This window comes from Chionomys nivalis, chromosome 25, assembly GCF_950005125.1.
Source record: "Chionomys nivalis chromosome 25, mChiNiv1.1, whole genome shotgun sequence".
NCBI classification, from domain to species: domain Eukaryota; kingdom Metazoa; phylum Chordata; class Mammalia; order Rodentia; family Cricetidae; genus Chionomys; species Chionomys nivalis.
Window position 1 is genome coordinate 20,943,464 of NC_080110.1, and position 24,199 is coordinate 20,967,662.

The 24,199-nt window shown below is 38.2% G+C and overlaps 1 protein-coding gene across 5 annotated transcripts in view; it reads right to left on the reverse strand.

Moving 5' to 3' along the window:
• The window catches only part of Nav3 (neuron navigator 3), a 686,168-nt gene that overhangs the window by 135,216 nt on the left and 526,753 nt on the right, over window positions 1–24,199 (reverse strand). For all 5 annotated transcript variants that reach the window (XM_057757535.1, XM_057757536.1, XM_057757534.1 and 2 more), the window contains 2 exons: window positions 17,979–19,005; window positions 5,882–5,997 (listed from right to left, as the gene is read on the reverse strand). In XM_057757535.1, coding sequence (XP_057613518.1) covers window positions 5,882–5,997; window positions 17,979–19,005 — 1,143 coding nt within the window. The remainder of the gene's footprint in view (window positions 1–5,881; window positions 5,998–17,978; window positions 19,006–24,199) is intronic.

Below are 24,199 nucleotides of genomic sequence, written 5' to 3' on the forward strand. Positions count from 1 at the left end.
AGAGTCTTCAAAGGCAAAGTGAGGCCTCTCATCTCTAATGCTTGTCTTCAAGCCTAAATTCAACTACATTAAAAGAAAATTCACAACGTTTTCTTGGCAAAGACATTTTAACTAGTCTATTAACTAGTGAGCTATTACAAGCAAGGAAAATTTAAACAGGTAAGCCTTCCCCATTAGCGAATTCCTCTGACCAACTTACACTGCACTATGAACAGAGCTTGCTCCTTAGAAGTATTAGAATTTTCACAGGCTATACATCACATGGTTAATGGAACAAAGATAGATTTGACAACTTTTTAATTAACAGAAAAAGGATTCCCCTTCCCTGGGGAACATTAACCTTTATAGAGAAATGGGGAGGGAGTTTCATACCATATATTTTTCAAAAATCTACAAATAATATAATCAAGATTATTTTGTTTTTCCATTCAAGTCTGTATTGGTTACATTCCTCAATGTTTGAGGAAGGTATTCCATCAGGTACAGCAGGCACAGCAAGAGCTGGAGGACACTTGTCATACAGACATTGAGAGTCAAGAATACTGTGAAAATGAAAGGTCTGCCCCTAGTGACCCATATCCTCTGGCAGGGCTCCACTCCCTCAAAGTTTAACAACCTCACTGAGTAGCACCACTTGCAGGGAACAAGTGTTCAAACACCGAGTCTCATGGGAAGTGTCGTCTTGCAAACCACAAAATAGTCAGTGCTTTCATTGAGAGATAATCACTCTACATTACTACAAGCCCTATTGACTGGGATGTCATCCAAAGCCCATAGCAGCTCTCCTTTTTCTTACATGTTCTATACACCTAAATATTGTGAGGGTTCTGTGGTGGCTCAAAAGAGAATGTCCCCCAAAGGGAGTGGCACTATTAGGAGGTGTGGTCTTGTTGGAGTACGGGTGGTTTTGTTAGAGGAAGTATGTCACTGTGGAGGCAGGTTTTGAGGTCTCCTTCTCAAGTTTTGCTCAGTGTGATAGTCAGTACACTTCCTGTTTCCTTCTGATCATTATGTAGCAAGCACCATGTCTTCCTGCTCACCACCATGCTCCCTGCCATGATGGTAATGGACTGATCCTCTGAACTGTAACCTGCCACTTAGTTAAATGCTTTCTTTTTAACAGTTGCGGTGGTCATGGTCTCTTCACAGCAATTGAAACCTAACTAAGACAGGCTCTTTCTCATCAAGAGTCCCATTTATGTAATATTTGCAATTTATTCATTTCATAAACAGTAATTGGGTGGGAATTATGAACCAACTACATACTAGGACACACCAGTTAATAAGGACAAAAATAGACATAGAAGGAAGGGGCTCTATTCTAGATAGATCTTGAAAATACAATTATTCTACTGTTTTTAAACTGCCTAGAACATTAGTTTTTTTGGTTTTTTGTTTGCAGTGTTAAAAATTCAATTTATGAATTATCACTTGGTAGGCTAGTACTCTCCAACTGAGCTATATTATCAGATCAGTGCTTTAGTTCTTCTGGAATGACATATACAGTGTCACCGGTATTTATTGAGCCTCTGAGATGAGACAAAAAAGCAAACCATCAAACACTGAGAAGTGTATCAAAAGCTTATTCCAAGTTTCCTGAATGCAAAGAGAATAAACCATTCACATAAGGTCGGTAACCTAGTGTAATCACTAGCCTTCAGGTGTCAGAGGATAGATTGACTCACAAATGAGGCTTGCATTACCATTAGCGAAAATGGAGAAGAGGCAGACAAAGGGGCTTTGAAGGCAGATTTAAGATTTGTTTTAAACATAGCATATTGGAAGTATCTGTGAGATATTTAAGAATATTTATTATTTAAGATATTAATGTAGGATATTTATTTAAGATATTTATGTATTTATGTATTGAGATATTTATATAAGGAATTGGAAACTTGAGTCAGGTTACAAGGGAGAGAACTAGAGTAGAGAAATGTTGGTGGTCATCAGTATATGGATCACATTAAAAGCCACAAATTACTGTTACTCACCAAGGGAGAATGTATAAATAAGTCTTGGGGGAGAAGCTGAACTGTTTCAATGATAAGAATTTAGGGTGAAAAGGCACAACTAGAAAAGATTACCAGGAAAGAACAAACAGAGAGCTATGGGGAAAATCAATGGAATTTTGACATCAAGCCAGAAATGTTCTTTTCTAAGGGGATTTCTTTTCTAAGAAGGCAGCTTCCTGGTCAGAGGTGAAGAATATGAGCCACAAGGCTTAATCCTTGGATTTTGCCAGGTCTCCAATAATATCAGCTTCAATTAAGAGCAATTTCAGTGCAGACATGAAGTAAAAAAAGCTAGTTCGAGTAACCTAGGGCAACAGTGAGAATGGTTTCACAGTCGGTTTGAAGGCTACTCAGAGTAGGACAAAAGAACTAAATTATAACTATGTTGGAAGGCAAAGGAAAGCTGTATTATATTGAAGTTATAGATACATCTTCACTTTGTGGTCTAAAGAGATGGTTTGGTAGAGAGGGGGTACATGAGAAGGTGAAAGAGATGACAGTACCAGAAAAACAGAGGAAACAGGTATCAAGTAGATGTAAACAGGTACCAAGTAGATGCAAACAGGTACCAAGTAGATGTAAACAGGCACCAAGTAGATGTAAACAGGTACCAAGTAGATGTAAACAGGCACCAAGTAGATGTAAACAGGTACCAAGTAGATGTAAACAGGTACCAAGTAGATGTAAACAGGCACCAAGTAGATGTAAACAGGCACCAAGTAGATGCAAACAGGCACCAAGTAGATGTAAACAGGCACCAAGTAGATGTAAACAGGCACCAAGTAGATGTAAACAGGCACCAAGTAGATGTAAACAGGCACCAAGTAGATGTAAACCCTGAGTGGGAAGACATGGAAGTAGAGCTCATGGACACCCTTTCTTGTTTTCCATTCTGCAAAGTTACATCGAGGTTAATAGTTAAAAATATTAGGACAGGCAGTGTTGGAGTTTGGCGACGAAAAAGGTAATATAAGAATCTGAGAGACTGAACAGAATTAGGAAACCATGTTTACTGGGGCTGCTAGAAATGCATAAGGCTAAACTGATCACTACAGAGTCACCTCAACCAGCACGTAGATTTCCTCTTATTCATTCATTATTGATATCAAAAATTTAAAGAATTTAATTCATTTAATTAAAGAATTAAATAAGACTATACTTGATTTGGTGAAGTGAGAAAGCACAAAGGAATCAGGGCTGTGTGCAGGTGGGGGGAATAACTCTCCCATTACCACAATTACTATGTTGATCAAGAAGGAAGAAGACATAGGCAGTCTGATAAAGGGCAATGAGAAGACATGAGGTTCATACTCTGGAAATCCTAGCAGAATCATTGTGGAGTCGGGGAACAGTGGGGAGAGCACTGTAAACACAGGGAACTTCAAGCAGTGAGAATAGGATTTATGGGGCTGGAGGTGTGGTTCAGTGGTTAAGAGTACCGGTTGCTCTTCTAGAGGACCAGGGTTCAACTATGGTGTCTGATGGCGGCTCGCAACAAGCTGTTATTTCAGTTCTAGGCCATCTGTCTCTGTTTTATGTCCCCTGTGGGTACCAGGGATCCATATCCTCTGCAGACATACATGATGAACAAAAGAACCACCAATATAAAGCAATTAAAAAAAAAAACAAATAGGATTCATGGTAAAGATGTTGAAGAGAAGTTATATTTCCTGATGATACCCAGGCCTAGACACCAACTATGAGAATGTATAGCTCAGCTGGGATTATGAGACAAGGTTCCTGGATGAGGCTAGGTTCTTGGGAAAGTCATTTATTCAAACCCTTAAAATATCAGAAATTAAAGCAGGGGTTGCAATGGAGGGAGGGACAGTGATCTAGAAGGAAAAGCTAATTTCAAACAGATAAGGGCAAAAATGACGTAATAGCACAGGACTCACTCCGGCATCTATTTTTTGTTTCCTTTTCTTCCTCAAATTTCCGACCCATATTTCTACAAATCACCAGTTCTTCTGCTAAATCCATTACATTATCACACAAATATCTGGTTTATATTACATTTTCAAATATTCTATTAAAACACCAGAACATTAAATAGAAATATCAATTACAAATATGAAAAAATGATTCAATGTAGACAGAATAAGATGCTGTAAAATTAAATACAGATTATTTGCTCCATGAGAGTTACTCATTGATATATTAACTTTAGAAAACCGTTTTCCTTGGTGAAACAATGATTACAATTCAAATTTCACTGAAATTCACTTCCAACTGTTGACTGGAGCACTGCACTTCATACTCATAAAGCAGATGTTCATACACATTCAATATGGTAATTGAAGCATCTTCACATCACAATTTATAAAATAGCTTGTCACAATACAGGAACAGAGAGCACCATCTTGACACTTCTCTGTAAAGTCTGATGTCTATAAATACACCGCCAAAGCCATATCTTCATACCATAATTTTTCCTGTTTCTCCTGCACTGGCCCTGGGTTGTATCTGCCAACTGAACTGAAGACACAGATGCAGATGGAATCACTCATTCCAAAAGTTGCACTTGGGGTGTTGTTTTCTCATTTCTGTCACTACCCAGTGATAGGTATTTCAGGGAGAGCTCATGCTTGCTAAACGGAATTTCTTGGTAATCAATGTGTAGACATTTCTTAACCTTTTCAGTTGTAATTTTTGTTGCTTTTTTGATCTTCAAGATGGGAATTTCAGGCTTTGAATTAATACAGACATGTTTGAAACTCAACTTGTTCCTTAGTTCTTGCCATTGGACTTGGCAGTGAACAAACGAGGGCTCACCTGCAGATTTGTTGGAAAAAGAGACGCTCCTCTACTTGCAACCCTATCCAGATTTCTTAAATTCTCTGCAACTAATGACAATACAGTTTTCTAAGAAATTACTTTGGTCCTCATGAATGATGAAATATGAATATATTATACTTAATAAATATATACATAAAATACATGAAAAGTTTTCCATATAATCCTAAGCTTGTATGAATCACTGGGAAAATAAACTCAAGCAGAAAAATCCCTTTTCATACAGTTAAAAATAATTGTATCTGGGAGATTTGACATTTTATATCACCTACATTTGTACAATGAAACATTTGCTGTAACTAGATTTTTGCCAAGATGGACAACGTAGAACTGTTGCAAACATCACAGAATTATATATAGGATAGAACTGAATCAATTATAAGCTTCAAAGTTATGTTTAATCATTAGTATAACCAATCTCCATACAGATCCAAGGACTACCTGATGTGGATTCCCTTCTGTATGCTGTGAATTCCATTGCCTAATAAAGAAGCTGTCTTGGCCTGTGGCAGGAAAAAAGAATAGAGCTAGGTGGCGAAAACTAAACTGAACGCTGGGAGAAGAAAGGCAGAGTAGAGAGAAGCCATGTAGCTCAGCCAGGGACAGACGCAGTAAGCCGGTAAGCCACAGGCTCATGGCGATATACAAATGAATGGAGATGGGTTAATTTAAGATATGAATTATCCAGAAATATGCTGAAGCTATTGGCCAAATAGTATTGTGAATATCATGGCTTCTGTGTGATTATTTTGGCGCTGAGCAGCCAGGAACAAACAAGTGGCCCCCTTATAACAATTACCCTACTAACCATAGAAGTTTCCCTAGAGGCAAAATGACTTGAAGTAAATTACAGTTTCAGGTTTTGAACGAACCACCATGTTTTCACACTTTTCTGAGTAACAGTGAGATCATCCTGACCACAACATTCAAATATGTGAGAAACTCTGAAGCATGAAATATACAGAATCCAGTTTTGCAAATCATAGAGCAAATGTGACTTAATAAAATAGACTTTCAAGGAGGTTATAAGAACTCTGAGGTTTGACTTTTCCATTAATCGACTGCTCACTTACCAGAGATTTCTTCTAGGCATTGCTTAGCCGTCTTATTATATGAAGAGTCCATCTTTGTGGGGCTGGTACAGGAGTCAGCTGATGGTAAAGAGGAGCCTTCGTTTTCTGAATGTGCTCTGAAGTTAACCAAAAAGACAGAGACAAACAACTGTGGTCACCAAGGACTCATCTTTAGCGTGAGGAGAAATTAGCTCATTACAGGTTTTCCATTGGGTTCGATAACTCTTTCCTGTGGCTGGGGTGTTCCACAGATATCCCTCTGGATGAGAATTTTAGAACTTATTTTATAGATAACACCCAAGTATGAGTGAAGTATTGAATCATATCTCCTAATTTTTTCTGCATTTGTAAACCTATATTTATCGATAGTTGATTGCATTGAGTGAAACAAGAAACAGGGGGTCTATTCTCCAGAAATTTGACCGCATAAGCATATGTAAGTATAGCAAATCACTGAAACAACACCTGGAACTCTTTTTAATGCCTACCTTATGAAGCTTATCCTAAAATATAATGCATAAGAATAAATAAGAAAAAGGCAGTAAACTATAACTGTAACCATAATGATTTAGTTACAAAGGAGTCTGGAACACTGAAGACAGCCAGAACTGATCTTTAATCTGTTTATATTTGTGTGCTTGTAAATAGTGCACAGGATGGAAGAGATTAGCAAGTAAGGGTTCGTCTAATAAAATGGAAAGCGTTCACCAAAGGAATCAAGTGCTTTTGACAATCCAGTCTCATTTTCACAGTTTCTTTCCTCTATACACAGGTGAACATTTTAGGAATCTCTTGACACAGACACAAATTCACACATAGTTCATTCAAAAGCTCATGTTTGACAAAGTCACAGCAGGAACCACTGAGACACAGGAGTCAAACAAGCATAGCATGTTATGCTGCTGGACTTGTTTTCTTAGTAAGAGTTTCCCCTTGTCTTACTTGAAATTCCGTTCACAGTACTGAGTCTGAAGCATGTCAAGTCATCTGTTATTATTTCTTAGTTTAGGAATATCTACAGAAATATTTATCTGTTAAGTAAATTTCAGTATACTTTCGATTCAGTTTTGACTGATCTATGACTTTTATCCTAAATCTTGGTTTTGAGAAAAATACAATATAAGCATTGATATCAGAACTAGGTTGATATTCGCACATCACTTTGGAACAAGGAAGCAATCTCATAACTTCAGAGGTAGAGACAAGAGCATCAAGAGTATAATGCTAGCCTGGGATAGCCTCAGATATATGGTGGGACTGAGGTGGGGTGGGCTTAGCAGAAGGCAGGGCGAGGAAAGAGGGGATGGAGAGATGACTCAGTCTGTAAAGTGCTTGCTACATAAGCATGATCTGTGTTTGGACCCCAACATCCACATAAATATTTAAATGCAGTGGTCTGTCTAAAATCCCCGAGCAAAGAGGGCAGAGCTAGACAGATCACTGGAACTCACTGGCCAATCTATACATCTGAATTGATGACCTCAATATTTCAGTTGGAGACCCTGTCTCAAAATATAAAGTTGACAGTAATCGACCACCCAACATTAGCATCCGGCTTCCATATGCAGGCAAGTGCATTCACTCATGCACACAATGGACAAACATATATGTATGCTTCAGACATATAACACACACACACAATTGTTATTGAACTGGCAGATATAAAAATTGAAAAAGCTCATTATTTTTCAAGAAATCCTTTAACACTGTATGTCATCCTTGGATGGATGTGTCATATATGTGAAGTGAGACTCATAAACAAAACAAAACAAGAATTTTTTTATGTCTAGCCATGTTGACCTCCACTAATTTCTGGCAGAGGGGCCCTACTTTATTTTACCTTAAACAGTATATTAAAATGAAAAGTGTCAGCTTTCAATTAACAGATTTTATACCACTGCATCAGCAAAGACCCCCAGGGATGCTCATTCAACTGACATCTTTATCCTTCACTTCATTTGATAAATTGGGGACATTTTGAACATTAGACCTTTCATTTCTTCAAGAGACTCTGGCCTTCGCTTCTATAACCCAAATTCTCCATTTTGCTTCCTAGTATCTTTGGCTTCTATAATTTTCCTCTTTTTATTTGTCCTTTGAGCAAAAAACAAATCACTAAATGTTGCAGCTGTAGTTGGTAGAAGACTCGGGGGGGGGGGGGGACTTGGGAAGACTCTTCAAAGGCTGACCCTAAGAGTCTTTTATTTTTCATTTGACAATCTTCCCAGGTGGTCTCGGTCATATTCGTTGAATTAAGTAGTACCTGTGCACAAGTGATGGCCATTCTTAGTTGTCAACTTAACATATCTGGAGGATGGGACCTCAACTGAAGAAATGCCTACATCAGGCTACCCTAGCTTATGAGACATCTTGTTGATTATTAATTGATGTAGCGGAGACAAGTTTATTGTGTGTAGCACCATCCCTAGGCAGGTGAACCTGGTCTGTTTTAGAAAGATCCGTGAACAATGAGCCTGGATCAAACCAATATTCAACTTATTAGTCAAGACTAATTTTTGTGAAACATTGTATCTTTCTGACCTCTCAGCCTATTTTGTCTGAATAATGAGGCAAACGTACTCTCAAGTATTCTAAGACTTCTTATTATGTATTGAGCAAGTTTGAGTATGAATGTACACTTGAGACTCTTTAAAAATCTACCAGACTGCTGTTCAAGCAGTGTGGAAAAGACATCCTGCCTTGGCAAGCTGGCTGGGAGCCAAGATTGGTTTGCAACTCTGCAGGTTTAGCATTCAGGGAGTCATCTCTCAGAAGCTGGGTTACCTTACATGTATACCGAAATGACTGTCAAAAGCTCAATGCTGGTTGCTTCTTATTAGATCAATACCAACAACTGTCATGGGAGGCAAAATATGCGAAGTTATAAAAATCCACAGGATGTCCCTCTAGTAAAGTCTGTATGGACCATGAAAATATTTAGATGTCTTGAGAGTAGGAATTTTGCTCCATGCAAAACAGATCTTAGAAAGCACTTCTGAGTTGACTGTGACTTCCTTCCTCACCACATGAGACTGATCGTTCAGTTCTGCTGGCTATGCCTCTCTAGTCCCTTACCTGAGAAACAAAGTGTGTTCACATTTCTAATTGTGAGCTCTTAATTCAGATGTTCCCATTATACTGTGTTATTGTGGAAGTACATATTGCTGACTGATTATCTTTTGATGTCTTTTGAGTTTATTTATTTTCAAGTTCTTTAGTAGATATGCCATGGCATTCTCAAAATGAGTAATTTATAGCAGCAAAAATATGGATACAGATTAACCATTACAAGGAACGCGAGACACTAAATGTCTCATCCTTTACATTATATCCACAAGTTCAGATCAGGCATCTTCATTCCATGTATTTTATAAAACTGCTATTTACCTAGTCTGTTTTACTTACAAAACTAGTAGCACTAGATTTTAAGTCTGGCCTACTGTGCTGTAATCAATGCTCATTAGTATAATTTTTACATTTTATTATAAATAATGAAATAAGGCAAGTTTCTGGACAATTCCCAAATGCCCTCTACTCTTGTGACTATTACATATTTAGAACAAGAATATTAGGGTCTTGTTATGACACAGTAGATGAAGACTTCAAAATCCACAGGTAAATTTGACAGAGTGAATAGTGGAGGCCATCCTTGACTGTTCCCACAAACTGGCATGACAGTGGCATTCATTACATGTGCCTACTGAAGTTATGACATGTACCTGGGCAAATACTATTTAGTTAATGTAGAATTTTACTTTTCCAGGTCTACAAAACGTCACTAAAACTTGCAGAACTAATAAATCTAAATCTTCACAATGATTAGCATGGAAATGAAACTCCATTTTTATGTACTTTCTGTGTAACAAATATTGGTCTAATGCAATATCTTTGGAGAACCACTAAACTTCAATTCTGCAAGGTATGTGCTGCAGACAAACAAATTACAGTTTCCAGATGTTTGACCATTGGCCCAGGTAGATGCTTAACCCATTGTTGAATTAGGCTGCTGTAAATGGTGACCTTATCAATCACTACTTTGACAGTTGGGCTGCATTTAAATGCCCCTGGACACTCAGTATTGTATTTCAAGTTCCTCTTACTAATAGTCCGTTTAGTCTATAAGAGACAACATTGACTGTAACAGCATCAACTGATCTATTCTAAATGTTACACTTTACTGGCCATTTAAGAAATTTGATAACACATATTAGGCACTATCAAAAATGAAATATTATAAAAGCGATTTTTATATTAACCCACATTTAACTGCATAATTTCTGATGGAAATGCGTATTTATATTCTTACCCAGATAACTTAGTTTTGACCACTTAGAAAACCTAGAAGCAATAACATGGTTTGAAATATAATTCTCCATGAATAGAAATTAGGGATAATTAAATGACAGATGAAGCTAATGTAGGGAAAGTACAGAAGAGTCAAAAGCACGTTAGACAGGGAGTCTCAAAGAGTGGTCAGGCTTGTTAAAAGGTTATACAAAGTGGCTTGAAGATCTCTCAGTAGCATAGTTAGGGAAACTGAAAACATGAAAATAAATTACGGCAGCAATGGATTATAACACATGAAATAAAATTAAATTCTATTAGTCATTACATTATAGATAATGGAGAGAAACTGCTTTCTTACACTTAAGTGGCAGGAAGTAAACACAGAGGAAAAAAAAGAATTATGAAATATTCCTCTTTAGAATATAATTTTAATTCAGGCAAGTAGCCTCAATGGATGTTAAAAGTTATGAAAGAATAGATATAAAGAATAAAATGTTTCATATAGTTTCAAAATACCTTCACAAAGGCTTATTAGGAATAGTGGAATTAATTTTTAAATAAAAATATCTATAGGAAGTATCTTAAAGAAGCAGACTAATCTTATACCATAATAACAAAAATATAAGTAATCGTATAATAAATACCTTTAGCCTAAACAATGGAGTGAACATAGCATTATTTATGTGACATTGGAGGAAAATGAGTCCATTTGTCTAACAATGGGAAATATCAGACCTACCCAGATAAAAGGAAAGTACTGAAAACTGGCCTTCAAAATAGGGATGTTATAAAAGTCAAGGAAATAATGAAAAAGAGACTGAGGGTTGCTAGAGAGACATGACTACTACATGCAACATTAATTTTAAATTACTAAGAGTGGTATTTTGGAAAAAATTAATAAAATTAAGTAATGTTTTAGATACCATAAATACAGTATATATATGGTATTAGCAATATTGCTTTATATTTTTTATAAATTTAATAGTTTTTGAATATCAGACAGTCAAATTCAAAAGCCCAAAACAGGAAAGATTGTGTATACCCCTCTATGCTTAGAGAACACCAGCTTACAGCAGGATTCAATATAATAGTCCAACTTCCAGCAGCATCTCTGTATTTCATCTTTAAAACACTGCAGTGTGAGGGCGTTTTAACTACTCCCCAGTGCACATAAATATATCCAGCCTAGTAAAAGACAAGCTTGCAAGGCAAGAATTCAATAATCTTTAGTGAGTGCTGATGACCAATTATGCCCAGTTCCCATAAATCTCCAACTGCACTATAATCTACAGAGGTTGCTTGAGGGCATACCGTGCTTCATCTGAAAGATGGTTATATGCTCCATATTTCAATCTTTGTGAGCTCACAGCTCCTCCTACTCGATTTATTGTTCAACAAATAACCTAAGCCTCAAACCCTGTGAGGGAGCCAGCCAGAAACGAATGTTTTATAGTCTTTGCCTTTCAGAATACAGCATATACAAATGATAGTTTTCCAAGGTACTCCCTAGGCAATTCTGGACTGTACAACATCTTATGACCCAAAGCTCTGCTAGCAGTCTAAGATGCTGTCTCAGAAGGGGTATGCTTTTACACCAAAGTAGAAAAAACACTTAAAATCATTGTTCATTCACCTAATTTTATAAATACAGAGAGTTACAGAAGCTTGCAATGAATATTTAATAAATTTCCAACACAGTGATTTTCTTTTCTGCATTAGTCATGCTTTGCCAGCTAAGGATATTTCTCTCTTCTGAGAAATGCCCAGGCAAGCCCTGTCTCAACTCTTTTGCTTGTAGGGGCCTACACCATATTAAACACATCGTTTTATTGTCATTTACAATATATGAAAAGAGTGGAGAAACTCACTGGAATTTAGGTGGGAAGTGGTAAACAGAAATAGGAAGAAACGCGTGACTCAGGTGGTGTTGTGCAAGAATTGGCAGGACTAGCGAAAAGTTGAATACTTTCTTGGGGAGTGGTTAAGAGAACAAAACATGAATTTTTCTGCGCCATTTATCTTCCTTAGTCCTTCAACCACCTGAGCATCAATCCATGGTGTGTGCCTTGGCAGCTATTTTCGTTTTTAGGATGCGTATGGCACGTCACAGTTTATTCCTTTGCTCCTTTTAACCTAGATTGTAAAATTGCCAAATACCAGATCTAGACACCTGACAAAATCCATGTTTTCCTTGAAGTCTCGCTTCATACTTGAACCTCCCTATTAGACACTAATTGGCCCAACATGCTTCCAAATATTTAAAAAGAACTCTTTCTTCGATATAAATTCTAAAGCAATGCACTTTTAGACCAGCAATGTTTACACACTCCAGTACAGTCTTATCATGTCCCCTTCCTTTGTATCACTCCTGAAAGTCACCTAAAGAGTGAAGGATGGGTGTATGGAAAGAATCGTATGTGATGACTCCCTTTTGTTTAGCTTCTGTCAAATGATCATGTGACCATCTCATAGATGTTTCTGTCGACACATTAAATACTTACAAGGGCAGGCTATTCCCATTTCATATAGCTGTGATTGTTATGAACCTCTACTGCTGAGCTTGTGTCTTCTATTAAATTCTCCACCTTTTAATGTTAGTTACTTCTGCTCATTAAGCGAGTAAAGGTCATAATATATTTACAATCTTCATTATTTTGTGAGGACAATGGAGTTACAAAAGTGATAAAAATATGTTATACTTTATTAAGAGTTAGATTGCATGAAACCCTTTGACGATCATAACCTGACATTTTATTTATGGGACTCTGGATATACAGTTGGTAAGAATGAATATTAGGATGCAAATATTAATGTTCCACTAGGGATGATAATTAAGAAAGTGTCCTGGTGAGATTTTGTAAACTTGACACAAGTCAGAGTCATTTGGAAAGAAGAAACCTCAGTGGAAAAAACAAAAATCAAAAACATAAAACGCACCTTCCAAACGGACTATAGGCAAGTCCGTGGGGATTTTCTTGTATTAACGATTGACTCAGGGGAGCCCTTCATATGAGGGCAGTATCGCTTACTGGCAGGTGATCATGAATTGTATAAGAAAGCAGGCATAGAAAGACACGAGGAGCTAACCAGTTAGGTGCTCTTTTGGTTTATGCTTCAGTTCTTTTCTCCAGATTCCTACCCTCCTTGATGCCCTGTTCTGAATTTCTCAGGGACAGACTATTACCTGGAAGTGGAAAATGCAAAATGAAATGAACCTTTTCCTCTCCAAGCTGGTTTTGGACATTGTGTTTTATCATAGCTAAATTTATCTAAACTAAGATTAAGAAAGACCTCTGTAAGGTTTAAAAAAAAAAAAAGAAAAGAAATCACCTGGGGTTTAATAATCTGTGTAGGTTACTTAAGCATATTTAAATATTACATATGTATATGTTCATATACAAAATATGTATTACGTTAATTTTACTAGTTAATAAAAATTCAAAATTTTTATTAAAAATGACTTTTTGAGGCGTACTCTTTCTTCTAAGCAAGGCTGGATATGACCATGCAGTCTCCTATCTTCCCACATAAGTTGTGGGATTCACAGGCGTACACCACCATGCCCTATTTATAGGGGTGTTCTGATTGAGAAACTTGCAAGCGTATTACTGACATTTTCCTAGTCTGAATTTCCTGGTAATAATGCCCATTCTTCCAACATTGTAGAAAGAATTGACAAGCAAAGGCGACTATGTCCTCACGTTCAGGCTCACTGAAGAGAAAATGTGTGCTGTCAGTCAGAAATTGTTTCACAGGCAAATTGTTGCCAACTCTGTAATTTTCAGAGATCATTACTACTCTGAATCTCAATCGCTGGTTCTCCGTTTCTGATAAATAGGAGGAGTATGACAACCTCGTGGATCTGTGGTGAAGTTTAAGTCAGGAAATGAATATCAGTCTTACAGTGTGGAGGATTGCATTAAGTAACCACTAACGGATGATATTTTAAAATATGGTACTGCCATTATAAAGTAATAAATCAAGAATATTATCATCTCAAATAATTAACGACCCTATAAAACATGTCAGGGTGCTTTCAGGAAGATTCTTACATGAGCAGGGATAGTTAGAATAAGGAAAGACATGTGGATCCACACTCAAAATGCTATGAATCAAGAATCCAAACCTCTCCCACACATGGTGGGAAAGTATGAGTATTGAAAACTCTGCTTGAAGCTAAATAAGAAGGTGAACCCAAAGAAAAACATATAAGCATCCCCCTGAATATTAACCTTCATCGGGCGATGAAAGAAGACAGAGACAGAGACCAACATTGGAGCACTGGACTAAAGTCTCACGATCCAAAGGAGGAGCAGAAGGAGAGTGAGCACAAGCAAGGAACTCAGGACCGCCAGGGGTGCACCCACACACTGAGGCAATGGGGATGTTCTATCGGGAACTCACCAAGGCCAGCTGGCCGGGGTCTGAAAAAGCATGGGACAAAACCGGTCTCGCTGAACATAATGGACAATGAGGACTACTGAGAACTGAAGAACAATGGCAATGGGTTCTTGATCCTATTGCACGTAATGGCTTTGTGGGAGCCCAGGTAGTTTGGATGCTCACCTTAATAGACCTGGATGGAGATGGGTGGTCCTTGGACCTCCCACAGAGCAGAGAAACCTGCTTGCTCTTTGGGCTGAGGAGGAAGGAAGACTTGATTGGGGGAGGGGGAGGGAATGGGAGGTAGTGGCGGGGAAGAGGCAGAAATCTTTAATAATTAAATAAATTAATTAATAAAAAAAAGAAAACTCTGCTTTTAGAGGACACATTTTTATCATTCATAAAATTCTGTGATATGTCATAGCTGTGCCATATATAGAGTACTGTAGAATGTGCCTTGATAGTTTTTATTTTATATTATTGACAATACAATACCCCAAGAATTATTATTGCCATTAATGATAATTGTTTTACATGGAATTACTTCCTTAAATCCCTTAAAACACTACTCTGTATGAACCACTGTATGAATGATTCGGAGGAGGCTGTGTAAGAATGAACAGATGTTCTTAACATAATACACATACCAGCCACAATTTTGTAAAGAATCATGTGAGGTAGGCTCACTTACTTCATCTCTATTTTATAGACTGGAAAACTGGAGTCCAAAATTAACCTACCATTAAGAAGGTTGCTAGAAGTCACATGACCAGTCATTGGTGGCAAGCAATGGCTGTGACTCTAAGGGGCATGGTATCAAGAACTCTAGACCAATTTTCTCAACAGTAGTGATGCAAGATTCTTTCTACTCTTTTTTCTCCTAACCAGTAAGCTATATTACCCCACATCTATAATATTCACTTTAAAGGGAGAAATGAAATTTCGAGGTGTAGAGAAAGTCTGTTTGGGTGACATGAGCATACCCACAAGTGATTCCTGTTAAGCTTTAAGCAGGTAAATTGCAACCATAAATATCTTTGTTGCTAATGTTGATCACCGATGTCATGGAATATCATTCAAGCATAAAGATAGAGAACGACTGTCATTTGAGACAACGTGTATCTGGAGGACAAGAAGGTAAGTAAAGTAAGTCAGGCACAGAAAAAGAACATTGTCTTTCCTACACTTGGGATGTAAAAAAGAAAAATTACCTGATCTCACAGAACTAGAGAGTAGTGATATATTAGTAGCAATGATGTGTGTAGAGGGGTAATTTGGGGAGTTATTGCTCAGATACACAGAATTTCTTTTTGAGAGAAGAAATAAGTTTAGAAGACCTAGTGTTCAGTTTAATATGATGATTATATGCGATAATAATAGATTGCATGCAAAATATTGTTGAGAAAATATGAAGTATGCTCATGACACAAATGGTAACTATGTGTGAAGATGCATATGTTAATTATCAACACTTAATCATACTCAAAAAGATCATATGCATAGAAATGTATTGATTTTAAAATTTATCTGGGAACTGGTGGTGCATGCCTTTAATCCCAGCACTCAGGAAGCAGAGGCAGGTGGATCTTTGTGAGTTTGAGGCCAGCCTGGTCTATAAGAGCTAGTTCCAGGACAAGCACCAAAGCTACAGAGAAACCCTGTCTCAAAAAACAAACAAACAAAAATAAGGAACTATGACCAAAGAGTTCTTTGTGATATGTAGTTAAATTCAATAGCAATACAGAGTTATCTAAAAGGTTAAAGAAGATTAAGAGTGCTGAATCAAAAACATATTTTCTAATGCAATGGAATCTACTAAATTTTCAGCTGCTGAATGTTTCATCACAAATAAACAGGCAAAAATAAGTCTGTTGTCACTCGCAGAAATAAAATGGATAAATAGGTAAACATAGGGATTCATTTCCATTGGCATGCATATTTGATTTAAAAATGATTGATGTCTTTGCAAAATATGCTTGAAATGAACAGATTGCTAAGTGTGATATATTTAAAAGTTTCATGTTTTTCTTATACTGTTGAAATGTGGATTTTGATTTGGACATCTTAAGTTTTGATTAGCCAGTTGGGGACTTTGGAGCCAGAAACAATGGACTTTCTTGATCCAGGTACAAAGGCTTAGATGTCATGTCACGGAAGTCAGGGCACTTTGACCAGGGATACTTATCAGGGATGTGGCAAGCAAGCCCCACAAATCAAATGTAACTATTAGAAGTTTGCTTGAATTCAGTGTGTAAAGCCTGCAAGTGATAACAGACTTATTTTTGCTTGTTTATTTGTGATGAAACATTCAGCAGCTGAAAATTTAGTGGATTTAGAGAAAAGCATTCAGTTTCTTTCAAAGGGGAAAAATAATAACAATTACAATTCTTGGCTTTATTTTGAAAAAGCTGTAATTCAATTCGTTAATAAAATATTTCACTGTAGTCTTGACTCCATGGTCATTACAGCAAGTCCTGTTAATCTATTCTTAAAACTTCTTACCTGCTTAAAATCTGACAGTCTGCCAAAGGATGGGACCAAGAAGACATTATTCTTCCCTTGGCTGGGTCTCTACTAAGCAGCCAGTGAATTAAATTAAACTGACAGTGCTGTAATTGATGAGTCAGGTCCCCAGACAGGAAAAAAGGGCTACTTTGGTAACTGTGCGGTAGTCTGCATATTTTTAGATATAATACATAATTGCATGTTTAATGTATACAGTGTAGAACAAATACACAAAATACAAAGCAACAAATATTAATATACTGATTTTATATAGAGCTATTTTTATCTGCAAACTTAGAAGATTTTACTATGATTTACTTTGTAAATGGTATACCTATAAAAACACTTCATGCTTTGCACTATACCAGAGTACAGAATAAATAAATCAATTACCTTTGTTATTATTCTAATCTCTACTAAGAGTTGAAGCAATGAGACGAGGAAATTTGAAACAACTTCTCTAAGGTCGTGAGGCTGGTAAATGGCACAGCTGGGAACTCAGGGCACATGTGTATGCTCTCGAGGCCACCCTCTTTAACCATTGTGATCTACTTCATCCCAAACACGACAACAAAAAGTTGGCTGCCAGCACCTTTAGTCCAACGATTATTTTAAGGGACAGCTTGAGCTAATGACAGTTGCTAGGTACCAGAGGTTACAGGTGTGATGAAGACCTGAACATGAAAAAGTCAAGGCACCTCAATTCCATCGTGCCCTTGAAAAGATGTATGTTCGTTTTTGAACCCTTCGGTGTCTGAGAGAACAGGGCCTGACACGTGAGAAGATTTCCCCAGACTAAGCTTTTCTACAGAATTCTAGTCCCGTAGCTTCGAAAAGAAACATTCTCAAATGGTCGTTTAACTTAATATTACACATCTTACTATGAAGATCTGTGAACATGGGGCCACGGGGGCCATCTCACCTGTAAATGAAGGGAGCCACCGTGGCAGTGTTGGGGTGACTATGTTGCTGTTGCTGGGGGAGCTGGACGGCTCCATTGCCAGTGCTCTGTCCACTGCTGTGTGCCACCTGCACACCACAGGAGCTAGAGGGAGATGCATGGCCAGCTTCCCTCCCCTCCTGGGGAGCGGAGAGGCCATGTGTGCTTGCTTTCTCCGTGGTGATGGGCTTAGGGAAGGCCTGAGAAGGGCTTCCCTTGGTAGTCCTGAATTTTTCAGACTCTTTGCTTGCTGCACTGCCGGGTGAAATGCTTTGCTTTGCCGTGGGTACTTTTGAGCCTGGCTTTGGGATCCCACTGGATGACGGGATTAAGCTTTCTTTCTTGGCTGCTGCGGTCTTGCTGCCCTTTGGGATCAAGCTTGCGATTTTCGAGGTCTTTTTCGGGGCTGTCTCAGTAACCTGGTCCTTCTCTTCCTTTCCGGACTTCTCAGTGCAGGCTTTATTTTTGTCCCTGTTCTTTTCCTCCTTTTCTTTTGGCTGCAGCAAAGACTTTTTATTGCTGAAATTTTTGCTTCCTGCTTTTGGAGGGGTTAATTTAGGTGAAACTTTGGGACTGCTATTTGTTGAGCCACCGCTATTCAAGCCACTATTAAAACCTTCCGTGTCTCCAGATTCAGAAAAGGCATCATCGTCTTTCCCGCTATCACTAGGTCCCGAACTGGGAGACTGAGGGGGGCGCAATGCAGTCCGGGCGTTAACCAGCTTGAATTTTTCAAGCATAGATTTCTGTCCCGAGGGAGCACTTTTAACCCCTTCTGTGGCAGGAGGCTTCAGTCTGTCTGAAGATGGTGTGGGCGAGGTGGCTGGGCTCGCCTGCTTCACCGTCAGCATGGTGGAGGTGGCACTGTGCTTGACATTCATGGACTTGCTGCGCCAGGGCTTGCTGGCACTTGGGGAAGGGATGGCAGAGGCTGGGGGTTGCCCAGCAGTGCTGGTAGGCTGTGTGTTTCCATTGATACCTGAAGATGGTTGAGGTCCTTTGGAGGAATCTGTACATAATTAAGAAAAAAAGGGAAAGATTTATTTGTCTTGGTTGCTTATTAAACACAATTACACATTTACTTTTTTTGTTCTTCCTTAAAACAATAGAGGTATCTCTGTGTGTATGTGTGTGTTTGGGGAGCATGTGCATGTGTGCTTCCATGTGGATGCAGGTATAGGCAGAGGCCAGGAAAGGGTACCAGATTCCTTGGATCTGAAGTTGCAGGTGGTTGTGAACCGTGTCTTTTCATAAGTGTCATCCACTCTGGGCCACTGAGCCATCTCTCCAGGACCCCTTATTTCTTAACTATAGACACATATTTATTCTGAACTGAAAAGCAACATATTATGCATCTTTAATTACTTCTGTGATACGATTTTCTTTTCTTTTTTTTTTTGGAAAGTATCAGTTCCGCATACTCCAGTTACTCTTACCAAATGGAAGTTATTAGTCCTGAGTATTCATATATTTGAAAATAAATAAAACAACACCTCTCCTTTATGAAACTCTTTGTTATCCAACCACTGCAGCTCAATCTAATGAATGAATATTCTGCATTGCTTACAAAATGGAGAATTTTTAAAGTTATAAGGAGATTAGCTACTTGTTATGTGACTACATATAAATGATGATGTAGCCTTTTAATTAACTGTATTTATTAACAAAAATTACCACTAAAGTTATATTTTGTGGTGTGTATGTGTTTGCATGCGTGTCTGTCTGTCTGTCTCTATGTCTGTGGTACTAAAACTGAAAACAGGATCTTGTGTATGTTAAGCTTGCATTGATTAAGCAAACAATTTAAGGATACATCTCTATTATTTTAATCTTTGTGTGTGTGTATGAGTGTGCATGTGTGTGTGTCTACCTGTCTGTCTTTCTGTGGTGATGGAGGTGGGTCTTGTATCTATCTGTTGCCTTCATTGGTTAATTAATAAAGAAAACTGCTTGGCTTGATAGGACAGAAAATAAGGTAGGCAGAGTAGACATAACAGAATGCTGGGAGGAAGAAGCAGAGTAAGGCAGTCACCATAGCTCTCCTCTCCAAGATGGATGCAGGTTAAGATCTTACCGGTAAGCCACCACCTCATAGTGCTACACAGATTATTAGATATGGGTTAATCAAGATGTGAGAGCTAGCCAGTAAGAGGCTAGAGCTAATGGGCCAAGCAGTGTTTAAAAGAATACAGTTTCTGTGTGATTATTTTGGGTAAAGCTAGCTAGCCGGGTGGCAGGACGCACAATCTTATATATGTGCAGTCTGTATTGATTAGGGCAAGCAATTTAAGGATATATCTCTATTATTTTAATCTTTGTGCATGTGTGTGTGTGCACGCATGTGCACACATACACACGCACACACAGGTATCTTTTGGAGTTGCTCTCTCAGCTTTTAATTTGTTCTGAGACAGGGTCTTTCTTAGTGTTTCCACTTCTCCATGGTGTCTTCTAGGCTAGCCAGGCTGTGACTTCTATGTGGCTTTCCTGTCTCTGCCTCCTTTCCTTTTTTTTTCTAGCTGTAGAAATGCTACAAATGTGGGCTTTTGCAATGCACTCTCTACATGGATTCTGAAATCTAAATTAGGGTCTACGGAACTGCGTGGTGTGTGCTTATAGATACTGAGGCATCTCCCAAACATCAAAATTTATTTCTCCTTTTCTTTATGATAATCCTGAGATGTGGGTATCTATTATCATCCTCACTTGTCAGATCCCCCAGGGACCCTCCAGTACCTGATTCTCAGCATACATTTACATGTTTACCGATTTTAAGAAATTACTGTCATACTATTCTGCTCTTTCTGGGAATATTAATCAATTTGATTTAATTACTTCTATCTAAAGAACCTAGTCTAATCATATCATCTGTTAGTATTTACTGAGTGGCTTCTGGATTGAAGGCACTCCTACACTGTATAATCCTGTTAGAATAAAGAAAGGAGCTGTATGATGAATGTCACTGGATGCTGACGTATTTTAGACATCAGAAGAACAGGATATATTGAAGATATGGTAGAAATGATGAGAGTTGCCTGAGATCACATAGGGCTGCCTAATAAAGACAGGACAGATGACATGGGGGAGGGGATATAACTGCTGAAGGCAAGAGAGTATTCATGAAATGTCTTTAAGGAAGCATACACGTTTTCCATCTATAAAGATTTATATACATATGTGAGGACATACGTCTGTAAAAAAATGCAATCACACAAAATTTAAGCCTGTTTTGCTGGGAGTACAATTGAGGGAGCCATTCATTACCTCACCAAACTCTTTCCCATTGGGATCAAAATCTATTAGTGTCATTGCCCATTCTACAAGAAAAACAATGTTAACATTGCTAACATAACCATTCCATATATAAGTCAACTGAAGATTCCTTAACTTCATTATTTCACAACAACCCTTTGAGGTGGGAAGGGCTTATGTTTCTAGCACATTCAACTTAGTGAGTCTAAGTAACTCCTTCAACAGTTTGCACCGAACTGTGAGACTCTGTAATTAACTTTCTTTGAATGTTTGGAGCACAGGGGATTGTATAGTTTAATGTGATCATGTGCTATCTGGGAATCTTACTGCATGTGTTATGCTGTGATCTTACTGCTATGATTTGGCATTTCTTCCCATTCTAATAGCCTGCAAATCTAACAAGCTACCAGATACTGTAATTGCTACAGGTCACAAGCTATGTTTGGAGTAGACAGGGCTGAATTCATTCTTTGACCTTGTTTCCTAGTATTATATCGTCCATGTTGGCTAAATTAATCAATGTTCCATAATTACGCAGTACTCATATTTTTGATTCTTCGATGTTTGAGAACCTTGTTCAGGTCTGAGCTCATCAGGGTATCGAGCAGTTTGTGGTGATGAATCACTGAGGAAAAATCAAGCATATGAAGATGTCTAAAAGTCTCTTTTCTCCTCATTTTAGGCACAAATCGGTCCATTAACAAATCAGAAACGTCCTGACTGCGAGAACCAGGCACTGTGGCAAGGATAAGAATGGTGGGAAGGAATGAGGCAGGATGCTGTTGAAATGACTAGCAGTGGTAGACAAGAAAAGTAATGATGCTCCTTACTTAGAAAACAAGCTGAGGGCGTTAACTCCATAGACCATAGAAGTTCAAGTACAGAAGAGGAAGTTATCATGGCTACACCCAGAATAAGTCATGTGGGACTTGACGTTATGGCACTCACTTACAACACACTAATGGTCATAGCAATAGCTGTAACATCAGCTTCAGCTGAGAACACTCATCTAAGACAGCTTTCCATGCCTGTCTCTAAATCTATCCCCAGTCTGGTTTGGTTTTTTTTTTTTTTTGTTTTGTTTTGTTTTTGTTTTTTTATAGCAGCCATAAGGAACCTCAGATTTCTTTAATAGGACAAACCACAGTGTCAAGTCACTCAGTGTCAGAAAGATGTCTGGATGAAGAGAGCTCCCTGGACTCCTCATGATAGCGTGTACAGCAACAGCAGCTGAAATGGCAGCACTGTGGGACCCAGCCATGACAAGCTCAATAGAGGCCTGGGTTTCAGTAGTTTTCCCTAAGGCAATATCTGGTTCCCAGAAAGACCATAAACTGAGACTTCCCAAGCCCCACCCAGAAACAGACCATCCAAAGAAAATCCCTAACGTTCCTTTGTAGATAGGATCACCTGCCAGCACATACCCATCGTTTTTCACGAGGACACTCCTGGACAAATTTCAGCCAATCAGGGGTCTGAAACTTTAGAAATCCTTCACCCCCACCTTTGCTACTATAAAAACCCAACTCTTACTGAGCTCCAGGCTCTCTGATCACTCCAATACATTGGACACTCAGAGAGACCAAGTTTGTAAACTTGTGTAAGAATAAAGGCTCTTTGCTTTTACATACAAGACTCGGTCTCCTAGTTGGTTTGGGGGGGACTTTGTGATCTGGGCATAACAAGCATCAGTACCTTCTACAGAACGGGTAAAGTGGGAACCTTAGGATCTGTCAATCTGTCAGTCACATCTTCAATATTAAGCATCCTGCACCCAATAACATGGTTCTGAAGGTTGATTAAGTCAGTTTCTCACTCAAAATTAATCTTCTTATAGAAAGAAAAGAACAGATGCCTCATATGCAAATGTAAAGGTATTTAAACAGTGTGACTGTACCTTGCATCTTTACGGCCTTTGTTTATGATGATAACCTGTTATCTCTGGTCCCCAAATAATTTTCTATTAATCTTCCTCTTCTTCCATCTAGATACCAACCAACTCTACCATAACCACTAAATAGGGGTTCTCAAGGAATTGTTCAAAGCATGTTGTGAGATTTTTGTCCACAGTATCATATTAAATCTCAAAATAACCACCATACACACAGCGTTCTTTTGCCAGAAATAAGAAAATGAGAGCTTCATGAGAGAAAGCAACTTGTACCCAATAAAACACACATAGCAAGACTTAGAAAACTCCAAAACATTGAACCAGATTAATCTGACTCCAAAACTTGCAGGATTTAAATTCTGACAGTATTTCTTACCATGGAGAAGCTAAATGGGTATCTGAATTCTGTTTGGTTTCTTCCTCACTGAGCAGAATTTAAATATGAATAACATAAAAGACTCTGCCCAGTGTACTACTCTATTTCCTTTGACAGCCTGCTCACACATATTCCTCAGAGTTAATGTAAAAATATATCTCTTCATTCAGGCTTACAAATATATCTAAACTTCCTCAGTCAATGTTTGGCTTCCTCACCAGGCAAGCGACAGTATCAACAATTCAGGTACAATTCCAATCTACTCCTAAAGTGAATACATTGAGGTAAATATGGTGACTGCAACAAACACAGGAAAATAAGGAATAGGGTTCTTGATAAACTTCAGGGCTTTAGGGCTTAGATACAATAGCTGACGGTGCTACCAGCTTCATAAGCAACACAGAAAATATCCTGAATTTGTACATCTATTTTTTAATGCTAACTGTCTTAGATAGAAGAAAACCAGCTTTTTAAAAAAAGTTTATTCATTTATTTTATATGCCGACCACAGTTTCCCCTTTCTCTTCTACTCCCATTCCCTCCCCTCTTATACTGCCCCATAACTCCCCAATTCACTTCTGCTCTGTTTCTGTTCAGAAAGGGGCAGACCTTCCATGGGTGTCAACACAGCATGCCATATTAAGTTAAGACAGTACTAAGTTCCTCTCCTTGTCTTAAGGATGA